Below are 25,731 nucleotides of genomic sequence, written 5' to 3'. Positions count from 1 at the left end.
TAAAATTCTCTCTTCTATGCATACAACGCACCACGTTTCATCTACTGAAACGTCTCCTACCTACAAAACGAAAGTGGTCAAGCTTGCCTGCAAAAAACACAGGTAGCGTTCCGGCAATTCTCAAGTTGTTTTTTCAAACCTACAACACTGCAATCCTCCATTTTTGCAAAACCCATCCTGATCCAATAAATATGCATTATACCACTTTTATTTCCATTCAAAAAAAAAATTTGACATTTTTTAGGATATGTTTTAAATATTTTTTATACATCTGTCCACTTTTTTTTATTTTGTCAAATATAAATTAAAGTATTGTTTTTATTTTTAACTTTTAGATTAAATTTATATTTTTTTTAATATTTAAAATATTTTATTTTCATTCTAAAAAATTTTAGATAAATATTATATTAAAATAAATGATATTATTTTTGTGCTTATTAAAATAAAATTTTATTCTTAAATTAAATATATGGTAAATATTATATGTTATTGTTTAATTAAAAGTAATAATTAATAAGAAAAGAAATAAAAGAAATGTGTAGTCATGGTGTAAACATGAGTCTCATTTTTATAGATGTATAATTTGAGTGTTTATTTGGTGTGTGGCCTCCGTATCACGTGAGCGTTGTATATATTGGTGTGGAGAGAAAACAGTGCAAGATATGACGAAGCGAAAGTAGTGGGCCCGCAAGAGATTGAAAGATATAAGTATGCAGCAGCAGTCGCAGCAACAGCACCTGATGCAGATGCAGATGCAGCCCATGATGCCTCCCTACTACCCCAACAACGTCACCACCGATCACATTCAACAGGTATACATGCCTATGCACCAAATCAACCCTTCACCGGAACAACCACCTCATTTATTTACTTTTTATTTAATTTGAATAAAATATGTACAATATGATTTTAAAATGTCAAAAAGTTACTCGGCAGATATTCGGATTGTAGACAAAGGACAACACACAGCATCATCATCGTCTCATGCCAACAACAATAGTTTTTCTTTTTTTTTTTTTTTCCCCATCATATATATACATGCTACTTTTTAGCATATAGTACCATTTTTGTCACTTTCCGGTTACTGCATTGCATTGCATTGCCAGATATCCTTGAATACTTTTTCACCTCCGCTTTAAAGAATGCAATACGATTGTTATATGGAAAATATTTTTATTTGAATTAATATGTGGTACGCACAAATTAGTACACAATACATTACTTAATTGGTGAATTTATGTAACTATAATATATCAAACAAAGGTTATAACCGTTAACAACATGTAACTTTATATTTTTATTATTGATTCGCATTTGTCATGGTAAAGAAGTTTGCACCTTAATACTGTTAAGTTTAACAAATGTTAGTAATGATGATTGTCATCAACATTTGGTATTTTTTTTTTTTATTAAGGTAACATTTCTTGTATATTTTTTTCCTTTTTCTATATATTATTAATACCAAGAATGGTACAAATAACATTTTTTTTTTTTAATTGTTGGTGCTTTTTTGATGTAATTAATCATGTGCTTTTCCATATTTTTTCATCTGCCGGTTTTGACATTACTTTTGTTATATCATTGTACAGTTATGATTTTTATTTGAATATATTATCACGTTACATGATAGCAGTAGTTCACTTCTATTAAAGAATACATAAATTAGTTGGTAATTAAAAATTTGTTTAAAAAAACAAAACCGTCGTTAATAGTTGAACTTAGGTTTCAATACTATATCTCACCTAAGATGTCATCGTATTGCATGCCACAATTTCATTAAATCTTATTTGAAGTTAAGACATCAGAAAAATAATATTTACATACCACCTTGTAATATACTTCAATGTATGTGTACACCTTTTTCTTCTTCTTTGGTGGATAAAAGTACCCATATTTTTATTTTTTATATTTATTATATTCACTTTTATATATTAAAAAAAATATAGTATAAGAGTGTGCATATAACCCATCTCTTAAAAAGAATTTTTATATGTTATTATTTTCCCTGCTCTATTATTATGAAATCGTTATCATTATTGACTTCTTCTCCATAACCATTCCCCCCTCATCCCCTCTTAATTAATGCATTATCTAGATGAGAACAAGTCCTTGATTCTGAAGATTGTTGAAAGCCAGAATTCTGGGAAGCTGAGCGAATGCGCCGAGTAAGAATCACTCTCTTTGAATACTTTCATTGGGTTTCTCACGTCTTATAGAAAAGTATTTTTTTAACATAATAAAAAACTTTACAAATATATTTTTCTGTCAACTATTCCAATTTTACGGAAGTTAGAAATAAGAGAGTGAACTAAAAAAAGATATGTATATTATTGAGCGTGTTTAAATTGTCTAGAATGATATAATATAAAAAGATATTTATAAATACTAAAAAAATTATAATAATAAAAATGTAATATTCTATAATAAATATTCAGATATACTAAATAATTCTAATCAATGCTAATTGATCCTAATATATTCTGACGGATAAGCGTAATTAAATATTTAAATATGACAATATTATCCTGTTAACAACACATAAATAATTCTTTTTACGTATTATTAAAAAAGTTATCTCAAAATGAATACATTTAATTAATTAATTTATATTATCAATACATTCAAGTTAAATTCTAATCTTATTGTTAGGTATTTATTAAACATATAGTAGGCATATTTTTAAATAAGTTTCTCATGTTCCTTTGTGAATAATATATATAAATACAAATTTAAATAATATTATTGTTCTCTACTCTTCTGTAATAATTCCATATAAAGATGTACTTATCTTTATTAAAAAGTTAAAATATAGGATTTTTTTTTACCGGGATATAATATGCCAATAGCACATGAAAATATTCAAACACAATATAATGGTGAATGTCCTTATTGCCAACCAGACATGTAATTAAGTAATATTGAAGCATTTACTAAGCGGTGGAGTAAAAAGTAATTTAAAGTTGTACCACCTATTTCAGTATTTTGTCATCATATGAACTTTATTGTATGACATGATGAGTGAGAAATAATAACACTCTGGTTGATTTATTATTATCCTGATGAAAGCATAGGTTTTAGAAACCTACAAATTTTTGTGCATCAATCTTGGTAATGAATGTTCGATTTCTGTTTCACCTGCAGGCCAATAAGTTTGTTTACTGGATGGTAATAAGCTTTTTAAACCAACTTTTACTTGTACAGTATTTAAGTCATTTATCTGCTGAAATAACTGTTAAAATTTTAAATTTACATTAAAAATATATAATTTATTAGTCAATAATAAATTCTTAACTCTAATTTAAATTATTTTTAATTTATCAAATTATAAAATACTATAAGTAATTAAAAAATATAAAAATATGTAAATAATATAATATTAGAATAAACCTCTAAAAAGCTTTTTTATTTATATAAAATAAAAAATTTTAAAATTATCAAAATTTCCTAAATCAGTTTTGACTATGTAAATATCTTTTTTTGTTATTATATAAATTAAATCGTCCCTAACTTTATGATTTAGGTTAACTAGTAAAATATTACAGGCTGAGACAATTTATGCTTAAATTTGGTAATTCAAAAACATATAAATCGTCCTAACTATTGTGTTTTCGTAAATGACTATAAATCATCTCAGCATAAAGCATAAAGAGAGTAATGTGTAAAAGTTAAAAACACATAACGTTGAGACAATCTATACCTTACTCAACAATTGAAGAAGAAATTTGGCTAGAATGATAATGAAAATTGGCTTTGACTTTGGCGCTTGAGAATACCGGAGAAGATAAAGTGTCTGCTCTGGCTTTGCCTCAACAATGGAGTTCCCACAGCTAATTACCGGTTTCAAAGAGGTATTTCTACTTCTGATTTTTATCAGAGATGTTATCTTGCTCTAGAGGATATTAACCACTGCTTTAGGACTTGCCAAAAAACTCGTCAGATTTGGATTAGCTTAAATTTGGGAATGACCGCTGAGGACTCTAATTTGGATTTTGTGTCTTGGATTCGTTCTAACCTCAACAAAAATGAGTTTCTCTTTGCAGTGGCCTTTTGGTGGATTTGGAGGGATAGGAACAATGACATCTTCCACCAAGATGATCCATGGAGTAAGGAGAAAATTGTTCACTTAGTTAAACATGCTGCTCGAGATTTCTATAATGTTGTTATCAACCAAAAACATATTATTCCTTCTTCTTTGAAATATAATTGGGAACCACCTCCAATGAATGTCTGTAAAGTGAACTGCGATGCAAGCGTTTTTGAAAATGAGCAATTAGCTGGCTTTGGATGTATTATTAGAGACAGCATGGGAATTTGGATAAAATATTGTTCTGCCAGTATACCTCTTTCTAGTGTTCTCTATTGTGAGCTTCATGCTATTTGGAGAGGGCTTGTTATGGGTTGGGATTGCGAGTGCAAAGAGGTCATATATGAAACTAATAATATTGATGCGTTTCTTCTTGTTTCGCGAGACACAACCAGCATGATTAGGAATGACTCTAATCTGCTTGACAAAATCAAAGAGATGCTCCAGCGCAATTGGACAGCTACTTTAGTGCTCATCCAGCGAACAGCAAACAGAGCGGCTGATTTAATGGCTAAGACTGCAGTTTTAAACAAGCAGGTGTATTTAGAGTGGTTACTGCCTCCTAATAATTTAGACATTATTATTAGAGAGGAGTACTATTCTTTTTCTTAGATCTTTTTTCTTTGTGTTATGTTCAGTCACCAAAAAAATCTATACCTTACTCAACAACATGAGACTATTTAAAGTAGAATGTGGATAAAAAATAATAACAAATAAAATAATAAATTAGCAAACTTTTAAAACGTACCTAGTGAGTGCTAAATTAATATAAATTTAAAATAACAAAAGAAGTTAGTATTTATAATTTTAAATTAGCTTTTAATTTAAATTATATCTCCTAAAACTTTCACTTCACATTTATTTCAGTACGTATACATTATATTCGTTTATTTATAGATTTATTATCTTCATAAATCGTCTTTAAAATCTTTAGGTTTGTCACATACACACAAATCATCTCAGGGCCTTGATAAGGCATAAATCGTTCTAAGTTGTTGAGGATTAGAACAAGGCAACAAACGCCTCAGAGTTCAATGTTTCCAACTTTTACATGTTACTCTCTCCACTTTAGAACAATTTATAGTCATTTATGAAAACACAATACCCTGAAACGATTTACATGCTTTTGGATTACTAAGATCAAGCATAAATCATCCCGCAATGTTTAACTAGTTAACCTAAATCACAAAATTTGGAATTATTTATATAATAATAAAAAAATATTTATGTAGCAGAAACTAATTTAGGGCATTTTAGTAATTTTGAATCTTTTTATTTTATATAAGTAAAAAGTCCCTTCTAAAATTACATTACAAAATTTATATTGCTAACAAAATTAATTTTAAAAGATATTAATGATAAATAAATTCTCAAAAAATTAAAACATAACAAAAATAATTTTAATATTTTGTTTACAAACATGATGAGAAATTATACTTTTATTCTTATAACTTGGTAATTTTAATTTACATGAATTGGTATTGCAAATGACCAATTTTTTTAAAAAAAGATTAAAGAAAAGTCTAATGATGAAACTTTTCTCTAGTTTTTTGCATTTTTTTTGGTAAAATGCTTATCCAAATTTTTTCACAATAATTTGGATCAAATGTACTATTTGTCCAATATAAAATTTATTTGTTATTTATAAAAGATATTATTTTAATTTTTGTCATGATTTTGAATTTGTTATAATTTATTTATTATTTGTATCTTTTAAAATTGTTTTTATTAATAACATAAATTATTAGATATTATTTTAATAGTTTATCGTATTATTGTGTAAGGGTGAACTAATAGGAGTAAGTGATAATAAGTAATATTAACAAGAAGTGCAGTGGTAATTCAAGAAAAAAAAACAATTCCAATGTAACAGTAACATTATCTCATACTAATAAGAAAAGAAACAGCAGAATGCAATCCCGGTAAATGATGGAAAATTGCTAAGGTTTAGCCACAACCATTAGCACCTGAACAAGAACAGAAGAGAGAATTAGACTAGAGAGAGGGAAGAATTTGAGAAGAAGAAAAGAGAGCAGAGGAGGAATTTCAGAAGGGAATGAGGTTACCACTGCATTGCTGCCACTCAAAGTTGTCCAGCATTCTATTAATGACCATCCCCCTCGTGCTTCTCCTGATTTCTTGAAATGAAGGATCGTTTGACAGGTGTCCATTTCCAATAACCAACTTTTTCCTCTCACTTGTTGGTGCTGATTCTGCATGACCTTCCTTCACGCACTCTTTTTTATTTTTATTCCTTACATTACTCCCCCCATTAACTTCAACCTTGCCCTCAAGGTTGAGATGCGGATAAGCCTTCTGAAGCTGGTCAGCATTTTCCCAGGTCGTGTCCGCCTCAGGAGTCGGTCCCCACTGCACCTGTAATTGAGGCATTTCCTGTCCATCTTGTAATATGGTTCTTTGTCCTACCACCTTGTATGGTTTCAGGATCGGGCCCAACTCGGTGGTTTGAAGAGGGAGAGGGAAGTAGTGTGTATCATGCTCCCCACGAAATTGCTTGAGAGCGGAAATGTGAAAAACATTGTGGATCTTAGCTTCTGCAGGCAGGGCCAACCGATAAGCAACCGAGCTAAGTTTCTTGTCGATCCTAAAGGGGCCAAAATAGCGCATACCGAGTTTCTGGTTCTTCCTTAAGGCAACTGAATGCTGCCGATAAGGTTGCAACTTCACAAGGACCCAGTCGCCGACTTCAAACTCTACATGTCTTCTGGTTCTATCAGCGAAATACTTCATATATTGTTGAGATCTGGACAGATTGGCCTTGAGCTTCTCCAAGAGATGATCCCTTGCTAACAACATCTCTTGTAGGGACGCTTCATCTTCTTGGCACCATTCGTATTTAACTAACGAAGGAGGTTCTCTGCCATATAGGGCCTTATAAGGAGACATTTTTATACTTCTATGGGTAGAGGTATTATACCAATATTGTGCCCAAGAAAGCATGTCCATCCACTTTTTGGGAGTGTCGTAACAGAAGCATCGTAAGTACATTTTCAGCGTCTTATTAAGCACCTCACTTTGACCATCGGTTTCCAGATGGTATGCCGAACTCATGGCCAAGTTTGTACCTTGTAGCTGGAATAATTGTTGCCAAAATTTACTCACAAACACCCTGTCCCTATCCGAGACAATTGATCTGGGAAAGCCATGAAATTTCACTACATTTTTAATAAACGCATCAGCCACCGATTTGCTGTTAAAGACGTGTTTGAGCGCAATAAAGTGTGCAAACTTCGTGAGTCTATCGATGACGACCATGATCACTGAATAACCATTAACTGGAGGCAGTGCAGTTATAAAGTCCATGCATATGTCCTCCCATACTTGAGCCAGAATGGGTAGAGGTTGCAGGAGGCTGGCTGGTGATTTTGTTTCCATCTTGGCCTGTTGGCAAGTGCCACACGAGAGGACATAGCGTCGAATGTCCCACTGCATATTAGGCCAATAAAATGGGAGCAAATCCTCTCCACTGTCTTTGCGATTCCCGAGTACCCACCAATGCTACTGTCATGATATTCATGCAAAATGAGTTTAATTAAACTACTGTGTATAGGAATCACAACACGCCCTCGCCATAATAGCAAGCCATTCCTACAAGTATAGTTCAAGTCATCATTGGTATTGTTGCTGCAGCGTTGTAGGATGTCCTTCAAAGTAGAATCCTTTTCAATATCTCCCTTTAAGGTTTGAACCCATTCTAATTTAGGCCCTGACCAGGCTGCCAAGAAACATCGGGACAAGGCATCGGCTGGTACATTTTCTGCTCCTGATTTATATTGAATCTCGAAGTCATAGCCCAGCAATTTGTGCAGCCATTTGTGCTGCTCTGGCGTGTGAAGATTCTGCTCCAATAAGGCTTTAAGACTTTGTTGATCGGTGCGAATAATGAATTTTTGTCCAAAGAGGTAGTGTCTGAATTTTGCAATGGCTTCAGTAATAGCATGAAATTCTCTAATATATGCTGACTGTTGCTGCATAACAGGAGTCAATTTCTTAGAAAAATATGCAATGGGGTGCCTGCCTTGTGTTAAAACTGCTCCTATACCATTGCCCGAAGCATCCATTTCCACTTCAAAGGGTAGTGCAAAGTTAGGCAAGGCAAGTACTGGTTGGGATGTGATTGCAGACTTGAGTTGGTTGAAAGCCAATTCAGCTTTGTCGTTCCAATTGAAGGAATCTTTTTTTAGTAAGTCCGTGAGCGGAGAAGCTATGGCCGCATACCCTTTAATAAATCGCCTATAGTACCCTATCAAACCCAAAAAACCCCTAAGCTGCTTGAGGTTTTTTGGTTGTTTCCAATCCAGGACAGCCTGAACCTTTGCTTTATCCATGTGGACACCATTAGATGAGATTGTGTGACCCAAATAATCAACCTCAGATACACCAAAAAGGCACTTAGTGAACTTAGCATACAGGGTCTCTTGTTGCAGTAGCTTTAGGACAATCTCCAAATGATTCAAGTGATGCTGCCAAGAAGGACTATATACTAGAATATCATCAAAGAAGACTAAGACAAACTTCCGTAAATATGGTCGAAATACATCATTCATCAAGCTTTAGAAGGTGGCCGGCGCATTAGTCAAGCCGAAAGGCATCACAAGCCATTCATAGTGACCTTGGTGCGTGCGAAACGCCGTCTTGAATCGGTCCTCTAGTTTAACCAAGATTTGGTGATAACCAGATCGAAGGTCCAATGTCGAAAAAAAGGTTGCACCAAATAGTTCATCGAGTAGTTCCTCAATTGTCAGAATCGGAAAACTATCCTTCACTGTAATTTTGTTCAAGGCTCTATAATCGGTGCAAAAACGCCAAGTTCCATCTTTCTTCTTAACTAACAAAATAGGGGAGGAAAATGGGCTATTACTAGGTTGGATAATACCTTCATGAAGCATTTGCTGGACCATGACTTCAATCTATTCTTTTTGGCTATGCGGGAATCTATACGGCCTAACTTTCACAGGTTCTGCTCCCTGGATAAGAGGAATGCTGTGATCCTGAGCTCGCTGCGGAGGTAGGCCAACTGGTTGATCAAACACCGTCGCATATTTATGAAGCAATAACATCAGTGCAGGGTCCATGTTCCCAAGCAGCTCTAAAGAGTTGATAGACTTGTTGTCGGCTTTGTGGACTTGAAGAGTGAAGGCTTCGGCTATAGAATCAGTCTGAGCAAGTCTTCTAATATGGTGAAATTGTGCTTGTGTTGGAGCTAAGGTCTTGTCACCACGAATAGTGACAAATTTGCCTTGATGCAGAAATTGCAGAAAAGAACTGTCATAATCAACAATGTGGGTCTTGAGGGTTTCAAGCCAAGTAGTGCCAATTACCATATCACCACCCGCTACATGAAGGACATACACCTCAGGAATTGTTATTTTGCAGCCTTGTACGTGAATATCGGTCATGGAAATGCATCCCTCCACTGTGAGAACATCGAAGTCCCCTACAACAACCTTGAACCCAGGGCAAGGTTCAACTGGCAGGTTTAAAAACTTTGCAATCCTTGGTTGAATGATGCTGTCCGAACTACCCCCATCGATAAGAACTTGCACCTCCAACCCATTTAGCATAGCTTTGAGTCGAATGGTGGAAGGTCCCTTAGTGCCATGCATGGCATTGTATGAAAGATGATGTGCCGCGACGTCCTGCTCTAATTGCTCTAAAATGGCGCTCTCGGATTGGGCAAGCTCTCCAGGATTGTCTAATGCAGGGTCATCTTCTCCCGCCAATTGTAGCAACATCAAGTGTTTGTTAGCACATTTATGCGATGCCGAAATTTTTTCATCGCACCAAAAGCAAAGGCCCTTTTCTCGACGATTCTGAATTTCGGCAGGGGAAAGGCGCTTGACGGAATTCTTGGAATTGCTGGTGGAGGGTCGCTGGTTAGGGGTGGGTAAGAGTGGGGGAAGGCTATTGCGGCCAGTGGGCCGCTGTGGAGTGCTGGGGTTTTGGAAAGCTTACTGAGCAGGGAAATTGTTGGGGCCGTAGGTAGTGCGAGGTACGGTGGTAAATTTGTCTTCATAGAGCCGTGCGAGTGTGACGGCCCGCATTAGAGATGGAGGGCATTGTGCCTTCACCTCCCGGCAAATGTCAAGCCGAAGACCACTCACGAAGCAATCTCGCAAGGCCTCATGCGGTTCAAGATTGGTGCGATTGGCTAAGGCAACAAATTTCGCATAATAATCTCCCACAGACCCTTGTTGTTGTAACTTAAACAACAATTCTCTTGGGGACTCAAACAATGAAGGACCAAACTCAAGTTCAATTTCACGTTTCAACTGTGTCCATGATCGAAAAGGGGCAGAGCGTTGCGACATTTGGTACCACGGAATGACCATACCTGTTATATGGATTGCAGCAATTGCAAGTTGTTCCTCCTCTGGGACTCGAAAGAATTCAAAATACTGATCGAGAGAAAAAATTCAACCAAGGGCATCAGAACCATTAAACTTAGGCAGATCAAAGTTCACCCTTCGAAGATGAGGACCATTGCATGTGAAAGGATCGTAGCCTGAGTTCGAACCATGCCGGAAATCACGAGAAGGGGAGCGATCGCGAGGACGCTCATTGAGAAGCTGAGCAAGAGAGGACTGGATCGCATTTAGCTTGAGATCCATTGCCTCGGAAGCTCGAGCTCGCTCCGTTCTGTTCTCCTCGGATACCGTCTCAATCATCTGGAACAATCGCTTAATATCTGCTTCCATCCCTTTCATCCGGGTGTTATCTGCCACCGCCATGGCCAATGAAAGAACCAATATAAGGGTGAACTAATAAGAGTAAGTGATAATAAGTAATATTAACAAAAAGTGTAGTGGTAATTCAAGAAAAAAAACAATTCCAATGTAACAGTAACATTGTCTCATACTAATAAGAAAAGGAACAGCAGAATGCAATCCCGGTAAATGATGAAAAATTGCCAAGGTTTAGCCACAACCATTAGCACCTGAACAAGAACAGAAGAGAGAATTAGACTAGAGAGAGGGAAGAATTTGAGAAGAAGAAAAGAGAGCAGAGGAGGAATTTCAGAAGGGAATGAGATTACCACTGCATTGCTGCCACTCAAAGTCGTCCAGCGTTCTATTAATGACCCTTCCCCTCGTGCTTCTCCTGATTTCTTGAATTGAAGGATCGTTTGACAGCTATCCATTTCCAATAACCAACTTTTTCCTCTCACTTGTTGGTGCTGATTCTGCATGACCTTCCTTCACGTACTCTTTTTTATTTTTATTCCTTACATATTGCCATATGATTATTTATTATTTATTATTATATTAAAGCGTGTGACGGGTTTTTCCTACCATTGATCGATGCTTTTATTAATTACCATGAGCTAAGTGGTTACCTCAAAGTCATTTTGTCTAATCAGATATTTAAATCAACTTTGGAGTTACCATCCAACATTTAGCAGTTTTTCTAAAGAAGTAGTATACCTAAAACACCTCAATTTTTTAATTATTATTTTTTCCCTAAGAAGAAAAGTTAAAAGCATGATGACTTGGTGGAAAATTTGTTTCTTTTTTTAAATATATAGCTACTTTAATTTACTTGTTAAACACAATGACAACCCTCTTTTTGGCAATGCATAATGAATTTTGTTATATATATATATATATATATATATATATATATTATATCAAATTAGCTGGCTCATTTTTTTCATCACTATTGAGTAGAACACACCATTTAGAATTAACTAAGTTCTATATCTTACCGAAGAATGAAATAAAAAGAGCAATTCTTTAAAATGTATGGGAAAAAAGAAGATAGAAATGGCAGAGGATATCTTATAAGAAATATCAAAATTTTAGATCTCGTAACAAAAAAAATCTTGTTTGGCCAGAGATAGAAAACATAAAGCATTATTGCATATTTGCATGCAATATGCAATAATGATGTTTCCTAACACATACATATTGAGGTCTCCTAGTTGTGTAGTAATGTCAGATGCTGGTTCCCTTTCTGTTCCTCATTCCTGTGGTACTATACAATAAAAAGTTTATCATCATATTGACATTTTTTTCATTCTTCAGGAATCAATCTAGGCTTCAGAGAAATCTTATGTACCTAGCTGCAATTGCTGATTCTCAACCCCAACAACCTCCTGCCATGCCGGCTCATCAGGTACATCCCCTTTTTCTTTATTAATTTTTTTTTTTAGTTTTCCTGGTTGCCAATTTAGTAACTTTAATTGCACTTTTTGGAAGGGTTATTAATTTCATTTTACCCTTTTATCTTCTAATTTTTAAGGATAGGTTATTAATCGATCCGCTTAAACTTGTTAAATGTGCAGATTGATCACGTTGGTAGTTAATCTATTGATTGTTATTTGTTAATATAGACAGAGTTTAAGGCTACCAAAGTTTACATATTTTGAAAGTTTAGAGGTTGATTTACACATAACAAAAAGTTCGGGGAATACAATCGAGTCATTTTAAGCAAAAATGTATAACTTAGATAAGTTGTAAGAATCTATTTAATTTGCACATTTTAAAGAATTTAAAGTGCATATTAGGTAAAGATCAAGAAGGTAAATTACTTGTGTTGATGCACAGATACAAATAAAAAATACAACACGATATGAGCACATACAAATTTTAAAATTTTATAAGACACGAAAATATGATATATTATATATATATATTAGATAAATTATAATAGTATTTTAATATTTTATTGATACTAAAATATAAATTAATTTTTTAATTATTTTTAATATCTTTTTAAATTATATAAGTAGTTGAATATTTTTTGTATTAATAAATAATAATAATATATACTATTTCTAAACTCATTTTAAAAATACATGTTAAGAATAAGGTTGGATACACTGACACGTGATAGTATTTAGATATGTCCAAATGTATTCGAAATTACTTGGGTTGGACTACAATGAAAACACACGTATCTTGTCCAAAATGTGTCTGACACACAGACGTATCAACTCGGTGAAACGTCTGTCTTTCATAACTTTTTTACTTACAAAATTTACTTAGGTTCAAATTTGGTTTAATTACTCTACTGGTCCCTATAGTTTCGCAAAATTTTCAATTAGGTCCCTATATTTTTTTTCTTTTAATTGAGTCCTTGCACCAATTTTTTTTTAATTGGGTCCCTATACTTTTTTTTCTTTTTATTTAGGTCCCTGTACCAATTCTTTTTTTTTAGTTGGGTCCCTATAAAATTAAGTCAATTACTACTAAAAGGGACTTAATTGAAAAAAAATTTGGTGTAGGGACCCAATTAAAAAAAAAAAATATAGGAACTTAATTAAAAATTTTACAAAACTATAAAGACCAACGGAGTAATTAAACCTTTAAATTTAAATGCTTCGCATGGTTGTACGTTTAGCTTCTTAGCTTTTATTGCGGCGAATGCCAATATGCTCCAAAAATGTAAAGAATATTCCGTTTTTTGAATTCTAAAATTTAAATATTAAATTTCTAATCGTAAACTTTAAATTTTAAACTCTAAACTACAAACTTTAAAATTCTACTCCATATACTCTAAATTCTAAATCCTAAATAATAAATTTTAAATTCTAAATCTGAACTATTGATATAAAATATAATAAATATAGAGCTAAATTTTGTTTAATTAACAAGAAATACATCACTCGTTATTAATTACTAATTAGTAAAAAATATTTAAAGATGAGCCAATTATTGTCTACTTTTTTGGTTTAATTACAAATAATTCAAAGAAATAAAATAAATTCTTATATTTTTTAAAAAGTATGGATTTCTTTCATTTTAAAAGTATAAGAACAATTAGTCCTAATTTTGTCTTCTAATTAACCAAAATGTTGTAGTTAGATATGGACCTAAAAATTTTGATATGAAAAAGTCGAATTTTATGAGTTTTTTATTTTTTGTTGTATTTTTTATTATAATAAAAACAATTTAAGTATGACATGTGGTTATAGAGTTATTCTTTTCAGAAAAAAATTTATCAATATATTTTAGTAAATAATACTATTGAAATTTAAACCCATCAAATAGTTAAAACTAATTACAATTAAACCATCAAATTATATTAGATTTTTTAATTTTTTAAATACATATCTCATATATAAGGAGAAATTTAGGCATCATAAAAAATATCCTTCAAATTTTTAGGGGTCCAAGGCCAATACTTTTCTCCTTCTTATAATACGCCCCGACAGTAACATCCTACCACACAGAGTTTTACGCTTAAGTTGTAAAACAGAGATGGTGAGGTATTACAACCTCTAAAATAAATTATATACATATAACAGCAGAAAGAGAACAATAACTAGGAGCCTTGAAGAACAGGTGAAATAAGAGTCGTGAAATAAAAAGCGCTTCGCTCAGAAAACGAGTTAACTTGCGTGCTAAGAAAGTTATAGTCAACGAGTACAAGATAACAAAACCAGGAATAGAGGACCAAAGATACAAAATAACAAGCTCCTAATTCAGCCTGCGAAGTTAAGGCTGGCCGGAGAACATTTATACATATATGTACATATTCCAAAACCAAACATACATAAACAAAACGTCTCTCGATAAGCCTCTAAGAGGATCAAAAGGAACAAGTCATGCGGAGAGAAAACTATATATATATATATATATATATATATATATATATATATATATACACGTAATTATACAACAAAAATTAACCCGTTAACCACTTCGCTTCAGAAGTCCAGACGCCAAATGAGGTGCCTCTCGACCTGCATCTGAAAAACAACAATATAGTATGGGGGTAAGAACCAGAGATTTTCAGCATGGTAAAGGTACCACGCATATAAGATATAAGGTCTTGGGAATGCCAGAGGCAATCCTAGAACGCTAACACTCAGAGTATAAAGCTTAAAGTATTAAACAAAAGCCATAAAAGGTGGTCTTCTAGGGGTATCTATGTCTTACCGCCTTTCCCCCATACCTCCATCCCCGACAGCATAACACAGACAAATACACAGATAATGGCAAGCACAAGAAGGGTACAAGTACTGCAGATATATCAGATATACATTTAACATAGCAAATACATTTAGGCACACCCAGATAATGCACAAGCAAGTAATTCAAGTAATATGCACATGATGCATGCCTGTCCTATGGCTGATGAGTCTCATCTGTCGGTTATCAAGCCAACCCGACAAGTTCGGTTTGCTAAACCATTGGACTGTCCCTCGACGTGCATCCCCAAGAGTCTATGCATAGCTTTTTCTCAAATAATTATAATTGATCGATGGGGGTTAACATTTCCGGGAATTATAAGTGCCCGGTAACCCTTACATCGTAGGGTCAACAGAGTATTGAGTTTCGACCTGGTACACATGGTGGCAAGCCACAGTACTTTACCTAGGAAATCTCGTATCTCAGATCATTTGATTATTTAAGCCAAGTATTATACATAATCATTCATAATATTTCATATTCAATTCATTACTTTTTTAGCTTTACTTCACCTCCAAGTTATCCCTATTTCCTAACTTCATCTGATTATCAGACTTAATACTATTATTTATGACTAGAAGAATGAAAATAGAGGTTTAAAAGTTTGAATTTATTTTAGAATCACAAAAATATGTGTGTTGAGAAACAGGGTGTGTGCGTACGCATCAGAGTGTGCGAGTGCTCCCAGCAGTGGGCTTTCCCTTGTGTGTGCGTGCGCATTATTGTGTGCGTACGCAAGTTTTCCTAAAAATTTATAGGGGTGTGCGTGCGCACAAGAGTGTGCGTACGCACAAGTGAAAACTTGACCCTGCTTAGAGTGCGCGCACAAGTGTGTACGTGCGCACACAGTGTACGTGCGCACACATACCGAAGATCCTGGTTCTGCCAGAACTAAAATAACAACTTTTTGTTCAAATTTTCCGACGCCCATAACTTTTTCGATTTAAAATATTTTTCACCCGTTCTTCGAACGGCGTAAACTTCACGAACACAATTTTCATTTAAAACAAGTTGGAAATAATTTGAGGGTCCGGAATCCAAATTATAGCTCACCAAAGTTCATCGCAAAACCAAAATTTTACAAAACTTCCAAAACCTCATTTTCATTTAAAAATCCCATCCCATTCATCACCAAACCTGCAATTATCAACATAGTATGTCCTTCCTCATCATCACAACAACCACCATAATAAATCATACCTCAAATCAACAATAATACACATACACTTCCCAAATCCATCAACTAAAAACCATAGCTCACAAATCCTAGGCTTATATGTTTATGTCCTTAAATCATTAATCAACAATTCATCAAATCACCAACTAGTCAACAAGCACCAAACCAAAACATACTTATCAATAAGATACTGAGCAATAAATATAGACATACATTCTAACCTATCCTATGGTCATCTAGCCTAAGTTTTCACAGAACATTATATATTAAAAGCAAGAAATCTAAACCATACCTTGGCCGATTTCGACGTAGTGATCAAGGCAACTCACCAAAATAAACACAACCCCAAAATATCAATAAAACACTAGTCCTCAACCTCTACCAAGTTCCAACGTCCTCAATTTCAAGCTCCATTTATTTATTCACAACCTAATACATACTAACACATGTACACCCCAAATTTATTACCCAAGGCACAAATTCAAAAAATTAGATAGAGTTACGGTATCCTCACCTTACTCAAGCTTTGTATAAGCAAGAGTGAATATTTTTCTCAAGCTAATTGGATCCTAATACATCAAAATGCAAAGAAACTCAATACCACTACATAATTTTTGAAAATTGGGGGAAGAAGAGGCTGAGAGTAATAAAGTGGCTTACCTATGAAATTGTTTCGAAAGAATTGTAGAGCTCGACACGGTGGTCGCGTGGCCACAAACGGTGCGGCGATCGGAGCTCGAATGAAGGAGATACGGTAATTTGAAGTAACGTAAGGGTTAGGGAATTTGTTTTTTCTTCTCTCCCCTGTTTATGCTTTCAGCGAGCTCTTTGCTGAAGTTGGGAGGAAGGAGAGCCTTAGCTCATTTAAGTGCTGGGCCGGTTGAGCCCACGGGCCCAATTTGGGTTTAGTTCAACTGGTTCGGCCCATTCGATCCATTCTTGGGCCGAATTCTTTGAAATTAGTGTCAAAATTCTCATATTGATGAGCTCTATCCTAATTTAATATAATATTCATATTTTTAATTTTTTATTAAAATTTAATTTATTGACTAATTATTTACTAATTTAACGGGGTTTACATCCTGTCCACGTAACAAAGAATTTTGCCCTTAAAATTCAAATTTAGTTACCTGTAAAGAGGTGTGGGTAATCTTTTTGCATATCTGATTCGAGTTCCCAAGTATGTTCCTCAATACCAGCTCGACTCCAAGCTACTTTTACCAGTGTTACTTCTTTCCCACGCAATCGTTTAACGCTAGTGTCATCAATCCTCACCGGGATTACTGGAAGTGTTAGATCTTCTCTCACTTGAACCGATTCCGGTTCCAGAACATGACTTGCGTCAAGAGTATACTTCCGAAGCTGTGACACATGAAACACATCGTGCAAGTTCGAAAGATACGGTGGTAAAGCAACCCTATAAGCCACCGGCCCAATTCTTTTTAGGTTCTCAAACGGTCTAATATAATAGGGATTCAGTTTCTTAGTCTTAATGGCTCTTCCCACTCCAGTGGTTGGTGTAACTTTCAGAAAGACATGCTCTCCTTCTTTAAACTCCAAAGGCTTTCGCCTTTGATCAGCATAGCTCCTTTGATGGCTTTGGGCTACAAGCATTCGATTACGGATCTTCTTTATCTGCTCAGTAGTCTCAGCTATCATTTCAGGCCCTAGCAAACTTCTTTCTCCAGCTTCATACCAACATAGCGGGGATTGACATTTCCTGGCATATAGAGCCTCATACAAAGCCATTCCGATGCACGCATGGTAGCTATTTATATAAGCAAACTCCGTTAGTGGCATATACCGATCCCAGCTCGCCGGCTGGTCCAAAACACAAGCCCTTAGCATATCCTCCAAGGTCTGGATAGTTCTCTCTGATTGAGCATCTATTTGAGGGTAATATGAAGTACTCAAACTCAACTGAGTCCCAAATGCACGCTGAAAGGCTCCCCAGAACCTTGATGTGAAATGAAGATCTCTATGGAATATAATGGTGGAAGGCACGCCGTGCAATATGACAATCTCTTTGATGTATATTCGAGCCAATTCTTCCATTGTGCAACTTATCCGGATGGGGAAAAAGTGAGCTGATTCTGTTAGTCAGTCCACAACCACCCAAATAGCGTCATAACCAGTCCGAGTCCTAGGTGAACCCGTCACGAAATCCATTGCGATACTTTCCCATTTCTATTGTGGAATCTCTAAAGGCTGAAGGGTTCCTGATGGTCTCTTATGCTCGATTTTAACTTTCTGACATGTTAAACATTTGGATACATGCAACACCACATCATTCTTCATTCCTGGCCACCAGAGGTTACATTTTGTAAGGAGTACTTGAAATTGGACCGGCTCCAAGCACCAACTCAATTGCGAATTCAACCTCTCGGTTAGGTGGAAATTTCTCAATATCATTCGGGAACACCTCAGGAAACTCACTAACAACTGGAATCTGTTCTAAGTTTTGAGCATCACCCGAAACACCCGCAGTTAATAGCATGATACCCTGTCAATCAGTTCCAGAATAATTTACTATCCTAGAGTTCAAATAGTAACTATTCACCACAACTGGCGCTTCTGACCCTTCCGGCATAAAATGTATTGACTTCTCAGAACAATCAAGCAAAACATGATTCTTGGATAACCAATCCAATTCCAAGATTAGATCAAGACCAGTCATCGGCAAACAAATCAAATCATGCACAAATTTACGTTGTTGTACTCAGAATGGAACTTGTGGACATCCTAACCTAGTCACCATAGCTTCATGAGTAGCATTATGCACTTTCAAATCATAACCTAAAACCACCATTCTCAATCCTAATTCATTAGTCTTTTCAACTAAAATAAATGAATGTGTTGCTCCTAAATCAAATAAGGCATTTAAAACTTTACCAGCTATCTTACAGTTACCTCTAATCAATGTCTCTGATCCCTCAGCACCTGCTGCAAAAGTGGTATAAACTCTCCCCGGCTGTTACACCCTACTAGACTCATATTTCTTCTTTTCTGCACAATTACTGCCCAAGTGCCCGGGCAGTCCACAAAAATAGCATACCCCAAGTCCTGACCTGCACGAACTCCAGGATGATACTTCCCGCACCTCTGATAGGTCAAGTCCTATTGTGGTTGATTTTCAAACCTTCTTCCTTGATTAACATTAGTATTTGGCCTTCTGTAATTGCTCTGGCCTTGATTCTTCTGCGAAACAAAGCCTCCACGCTTGAAATTCCTACCTCTCAGAGTAAAGTTTCTCCCTGAAGTCCTTTGAAAAGGCACCCTCAAACTTCCTTTCTTTGCTGCCGCCTTCCTCACACATTCCTCAGCCACCCTACTCTTATTCACCAATTCAGAAAATACTCTAATTTCTATTGGTGCATCAAAGCTCAAAATATCGCTCCAAAGACCCCTTCATACTTAATACATTTCCACTCAGCAAAATCTTCAGGCGCACCTTGACAAATGCAAGAAAATCAATATAACTCCTCAAACTTGCTGGTGTATTCAGTAACAGTCATTTGACCTTGCTTTAGTTGCATTAATTCAAGTTCCTTGGTATTTCTGACCGAATTAGGAAAGTATTTTTTATAGAACTCTATTCAGAAGGCCTCCCAAGGAATCACAGCACCATATGGCTGCAGGATACGTTGTGTTCCCTACCACCAATACAGAGCCTCTCCTTGTAACTGATAAGCCCCAAACTCAACCCATTGCTCCTCTGGGACCTGTTGAGCCTGCAGTGTGATATGTAAAATATTAATTTATTTTCACGTATTAACTACCGGCAAGTATACCGGGTCGCATCAAGTAATAAAACTTATAAGAGTGAGGTCGATCCCACGAAGATTAAAGGATTAAGCAATCAATAGTGAATTGATTATTCTAGTTAGACAATCATTTTGGAGTGATGAGCAAACAGGAAATATAAATGACTAGAAATTAAATAAAGGCAATAAAGAGCAGGAAAAGTAAATGGAAAGAATATAAAGTTTTGGAAAATTAAAGAGCAAGAAAAGTAAAGTACGGGAAAGTAAAGTGCAAGAAATAAAAGTACAAGGAAATAAATTTCTTATGCAAAACTAAGCATATATATACATAACTATACAACAAAAAGTAACCCGTTAACCACTTCGCTTCAGAAGTCCAGACGCCTAATGAGGTACCTCTCGACCTGCATCTGAAAAACAATAACACAGTATGGGGGTGAGAACCAGAGGTTCTCAGCATGGTAAAGGTGCCACGCATATAAGATATAAGGTCCTCGGAATGCTAAACGCAATCCTAGAACGCCGACACTCAGATTATAAAGCTTAAAGTATTAAACAAAAGCCATAAAAGGTGGTCTTGTAGGGGTATCTAATTCTAACTTAACTTAATCTTATCTCTAAGTCTTACCGCCTTTCCCTCATACCTCCATCTCCGACAGCATATCACAGACAAATAAGCAGATAATGGCAAGCACAACAAGGGTACAAGTACTGCAGATATCAAATATACATTTAACATAGAAAATACATTTAGGCACACCCAGCTAATGCACAAGTAAGTAATTCAAGTAATATACACATGATGCATGCATGTTCTATGGCTGATGAGTCTCATTTGTCGGTTATCAAGCCAACCCGACAAGTCCGGTTTGCTAAACCCTTGGACTGTCCCTCGATGTCCATCCCCAAGAGTCTATGCATAGCTTTTTCTCAAATAATTATAATTGCTCGATGGGGGTTAACATTCCCGGGGATTTATAAGTGCCCAGTCACCCTTATGTCGTAGGGTCAACAGAGTATCGAGTTTCGACCTGGTACAAGTGGTGGCAAGCCACAGTACTTTACCCAGGGAATCTCGTATCTCAGATCATTTGATTATTTAAGCCAAGTATTAAACATAATCATTCATAACATTTCATATTCAATTCATAACTTTTTTTAGCTTTACTTCACATCCAAGTTGTCTCAATTTCCTAACTTCATCTGATTATCAGACTTAATACTATTATTTATGACTAGAAGAATGAAAATAGAGGTTTAGAAGTTTGAATTTATTTTGGAATCACAAAAATACGCGTGCTAAGAAACAGGGTGTGTGCGTACGCATCAGAGTGTGCGAGTGCTCCCAGTAGTGGGCTTTCCCATGTGTGTGCGTGCGCACTATAGTGTGCGTACGCACGTTTTTCTGAAAATTTACAGGGATGTACGTGCATACAAGAGTGTGCATACACACAAGTGAAAACTTGACCCAGCTCAGAGCGCGCGCACAAGTGTGTGCGTGCGTACACATACCGAAGATCCTGGTTCTGCCAGAATTAAAAAAAAAACAACTTTTTGTTCAAATTTTCCGACGCCCATAACTTTTTCGATTTAAAATAGTTTTCACCCATTCTTCGAACGACGTAAATTTCACGAACACAATTTTCATTTAAAACAAGTTAGAAATAATTTGAGGGTCCGGAATCCAAATTATAGCTTGCCGAAGTTCGGCCCAGAACCAAAATTTTACAAAACTTCCAAAACCTCATTTTCATTTAAAAATCCCAACCCATTCATCACCAAACCTGCAATTATCAACATAGTATGTCCTTCCTCATCATCACAACAACCACCATAATAAATCATACCTCAAATCAACAATAATACACATACACTTCCCAAATCCATCAACCAAAACTATAGCTCACAAATCCTAGGCTTATATGTTTATGTCCTTAAATCATTAATCAACAATTCATCAAATCACCAACTAGTCAACAAGCACCCAACCAAAACATACTTCTCAACAAGATACTAAGCAATAAATATGCACATACATTCCAACCTATCCGATGGTCATCTAGCCTAAGTTTTCACAGAATATTATATATTAAATGCAAGAAACCTAAACCATACCTTGGCCAGTTTTCACGTAGTGATCAATGCAACTCACTAAAACAAACACAGCTCCAAAAGTTCAATAAAACACTAGTGCTCAACCTCCACCAAGTTCCAACGTCCACAATTTCAACCTCCGGTTATTTATTCACAACATAATACATATTCATAACACATGTACACCCGAAATTTAATACCCAAGGCACAAATTCAGAAAATTAGATAGAGTTATGGTATCTTCACCTTATCCAAGCTTCGTATAAGTAAGAGTGAACGTTTTTCTCAAGCTAATTAGATCCTAATACATCAAAAAGTAAAGAAATTCAATACCACTACATAATTTTCAAAAATTGGGGGAAGGAGAGGCTGAGAGTAATAAAGTGGCTTACCTATGAAATTGTTCTGATAGCGGTGGTCGCGTGGCTGCAAACGGTGCAGTGATCGGAGTTCGGATGGAGGAGATACGGTAATTTGAAGTAATGTAAGGGTTAGGGAATTTGTTTTTTCTTCTCTCCCCTGTTTGTGCTTTCAGCGAGCTCTTTGGTGAAGTGGGGAGGAAGGAGAGCCTTAACTCATTTAAGTGTTGGGCCGGTTGAGCCCATAGATCCGGTTTGGATCCGGTTCAACCGGTTCGGTCTATTCGGTCCAATCTTGAGCCGAATTCTTTGAAATTAGTGTCAAAATTCTCATTTTGATGAGCTCTATCCTAATTTAATATAATATTTATATTTCTAATTTTTTATTAAAATTTAATTTATTGACTAATTATTTACTAATTTAACGGGATTTACACTGACTGTAATAAATAATTATGCTAATTTTTTACTTATTATCTTGTTGTATATGTTCAATTAGGTTTAATTATTAGGTTTAATTAGAGTTTTTACTATATATTTTTTATAAGGAATATTCTATTAATTTTAATATTTTTAACATAAAAAATTTAATTACAAAATTAAAAACAGTTTGGAGATCCAATTGAAAGGAAAAAAAAAATAAAAACCTAATTTTAAATTTAGTAAAACTATAAAGACTAACAAAATAATTAAACCATTCGATTATCGATTATACATTGTTAGAATCAATTTTACAAAAACAAAACACATGCTAATTAACCATGTTGGATCAAACTGTTGCAGTACCCCTCTAGTGGGATTATGCTGCAGGGATCACACTACATGCAAGCTCAACAACAACAACAACAATTAATGGCTGCAAGATCCTCACTCTTGTATGCACAACAACCTTTCTCACTGCAACCACAACATGGTGTGACCTCTTCCTCAACTGCAAGTCCAGCTCTTCACATGTTGCAAAGCACCGAAGCTTCCATGGCTTCCGGAGGGCTCCCTGATTTTGGACGGGGTTCGACTGGCGAAGGCTTGGTGGGCGGCGGCGGTAGGGGACTCCTTGTTGGTATTGGGAGTTCTTCAGCTGAGGGGAATTCTGGTGATGATGGGAACTAATTAACGCTATAAATCAGTAATTAGCTTATTAATGTGGTAATTTCATTATTAATAAGTCGTGAACGAAGCTTGTTGTTCAAGTAATTAGAATTCGGTATCTGCATAAAGTAATGTAATGTGTGACAAATTATTATTGGTTGGGTAATTATATATATGGTGTGTTAGCACATTTTGGGTTGGGTAGAATTAGGCAATGAATTGAATGAATTGTTTTGCTAATAATAGTAATACTGCTAATAATAGTAGCAATATTTGAATAATAGTAATACTGCTTATAAACAACAATTCATTGCCTTGAATGTTTATTTTTAGAGTAATACTTCTAATAATAGTAGCAATGTGCATGTTTTTCTTCTTGTGTAAATTAAGTGTCTGTTTAAATATCTTGTAATTTATTGTGTGTTTAGTGTTCAGTTTTAAATAGGAAAGTTCTCTGGTAGATTTTTATTATAATTTTTGTTGGTAATTATTTTGGTAGAAATACATTTTTTTTTATCAGTTTGCACATATATCCTTCATTTTATTATTTTTTTTTATAAATTTTTTTATAGAGATTAAGTTAGGAATAACATAAAATAAAAAGTTGAATCATCAATTAAGAAGCAAAATCAAATTCTATGCATAACTAAAAAGAGTACTTTCTATGTATGCTATATAAAGCTTAATTAGTAATTATTTAAAATTTTGATTAGCATATATCTCTTTCTAGCCATTTAAATCAAGTACTAGTATAATCGGGTCTCAAAATAAATTTTCAAAAAAATGCATGTGAATTTGAAAGATTATATTTTTATTTTTTATTATTTTTTGAATGATTTATTTATTTAATTTTTACATCACACAATTATTTAAAAACATAGTTGTTTTATTACTCAAAATCAACCTATTTAAAAAATCTATAGAAGTTTATAACTTAGAACTATTAATTGAAAAGGTTTAAGATAGTAATAAACAAAATCTTGCACAAAAATTTTAAAAAATAGATTACCCAACTTTTCTTTTTTATTTTTTCTCCCATAACCCTATTACAAAGTTTAGGAAATAAAGAATTCGGCCCAACATTTTTTGTCCAGCTCCATATCTCAGTGTTAGCAGTCTAAAAATTTGCATACCATCTTAATTTTGCTTAATTAAGCTCCCTAAATTACCAACGGAGAATGAGAAGATTACAGGTACATCACATCAACGCATCACATGTGACCCCTATGCCTTACACCTTCATCCACGCATCGCCATCCCACTTCAACACCAAAGTACCTATGGTATGCTTTCTTTTGCTATCAGCACCTTAGAGTTTTTCATTCCCATATTATCGCTCCTCTTTTCCTTAGCCATTTGGACTTCTAGGCCCAAGTTTTAGGCATATTTAGCTTCTATTCATTAATTAAAAAGCACTACAACAAACCAAGTTGGGTTGGTCTAGTGGTTAGCTCACTAGTCCGCTTAAGCAAGTGTCGGGGGTTCGAATCCCGCCTTGTGCATGCAGCAACCCATTGGCCAGCGGCAAACCCTTAAATGGAGCTCAGTACCGCGACGGATTAGTCCTTGACCTGCCGGGTTGGGGGATACCGTGGGAAACCAAAAAAAAAAAAAAAAAAAGCACTACAACAAATGTGATGAGTACCGTCAGATTTACGGTGGAATTCAGTATCTTACATTAGCGTCGGCTTTATCCACGGATTTAGCAACGGATTTATAGTGGGATTCGTCATGCTAAATAATTACCAGCGAATAGCCTCTTCCGACGGTAAATTCATTGGTAATATTTGGCAGAAAAACAAGGCAAATAGGTGCCAAATGTAGTGTCAGATTTATCGTCGAAAAAATTCGACAGTAGACACGTTTAACGGAATGCTGTGTTTGTTACCGACGAATTTATCTGACGATAATCGTACCCTAAATTCGAATCGCGAACCCTCTCCCCCCTCATTTCAAAATCTCCTCTCTCTCTCTCTCTCTCTCTCTCTCTCTACCCTATCTTCTTCGTCTCTCTCTCTGCCTCTTTCCTCTCGCCGCCGCCACTGTAGATGCCTCCTGTTGCCGCCTTCCTCCTCTCCTTGCACTAACCCATCTTCGTGACAAGATAGTTGCTGGAGCCGCACCTCTGCCCGTGAAGAAACTGCACCGCCTCGCCGCCTGATACGCCGCCAGCCACTTCCTCCATTCCAAGTAAGTTAGCATTTCTACCATTAATGTTTCTATTTTG

At 35.2% G+C, this 25,731-nt stretch overlaps 1 protein-coding gene across 2 annotated transcripts; it reads left to right on the top strand.

Annotated features, from left to right (window-relative positions):
- LOC107616723 (GRF-interacting factor 1-like) lies at nt 1–23,649 on the top strand. Of its 2 annotated transcripts, none has more exons than XM_088500249.1 (5): nt 1–102; nt 655–812; nt 2,089–2,165; nt 12,130–12,220; nt 23,199–23,649. In XM_088500249.1, the coding sequence occupies exons 2-5, from the start codon at nt 711–713 to the stop codon at nt 23,523–23,525; spliced, it is 597 nt and encodes a 198-aa protein (XP_088356375.1). In that variant the 5' UTR covers nt 1–102; nt 655–710; the 3' UTR covers nt 23,526–23,649. The 2 variants fall into 2 exon arrangements, with proteins under 2 accessions (XP_088356375.1, XP_016174147.2); XM_016318661.3 differs by having other exon boundaries at nt 7–102; nt 2,096–2,165.
- The last annotated feature ends 2,082 nt before the right edge of the window (nt 23,650–25,731 follow it).

This window comes from Arachis ipaensis, chromosome B9 (assembly GCF_059453495.1).
Source record: "Arachis ipaensis isolate K30076 ecotype BB chromosome B9, ASM5945349v1, whole genome shotgun sequence".
NCBI lineage: Eukaryota > Viridiplantae > Streptophyta > Magnoliopsida > Fabales > Fabaceae > Arachis > Arachis ipaensis.
The sequence above is the reverse complement of the archived record's forward strand: the minus strand, read 5'-3'. Positions and strand labels throughout refer to the sequence as shown.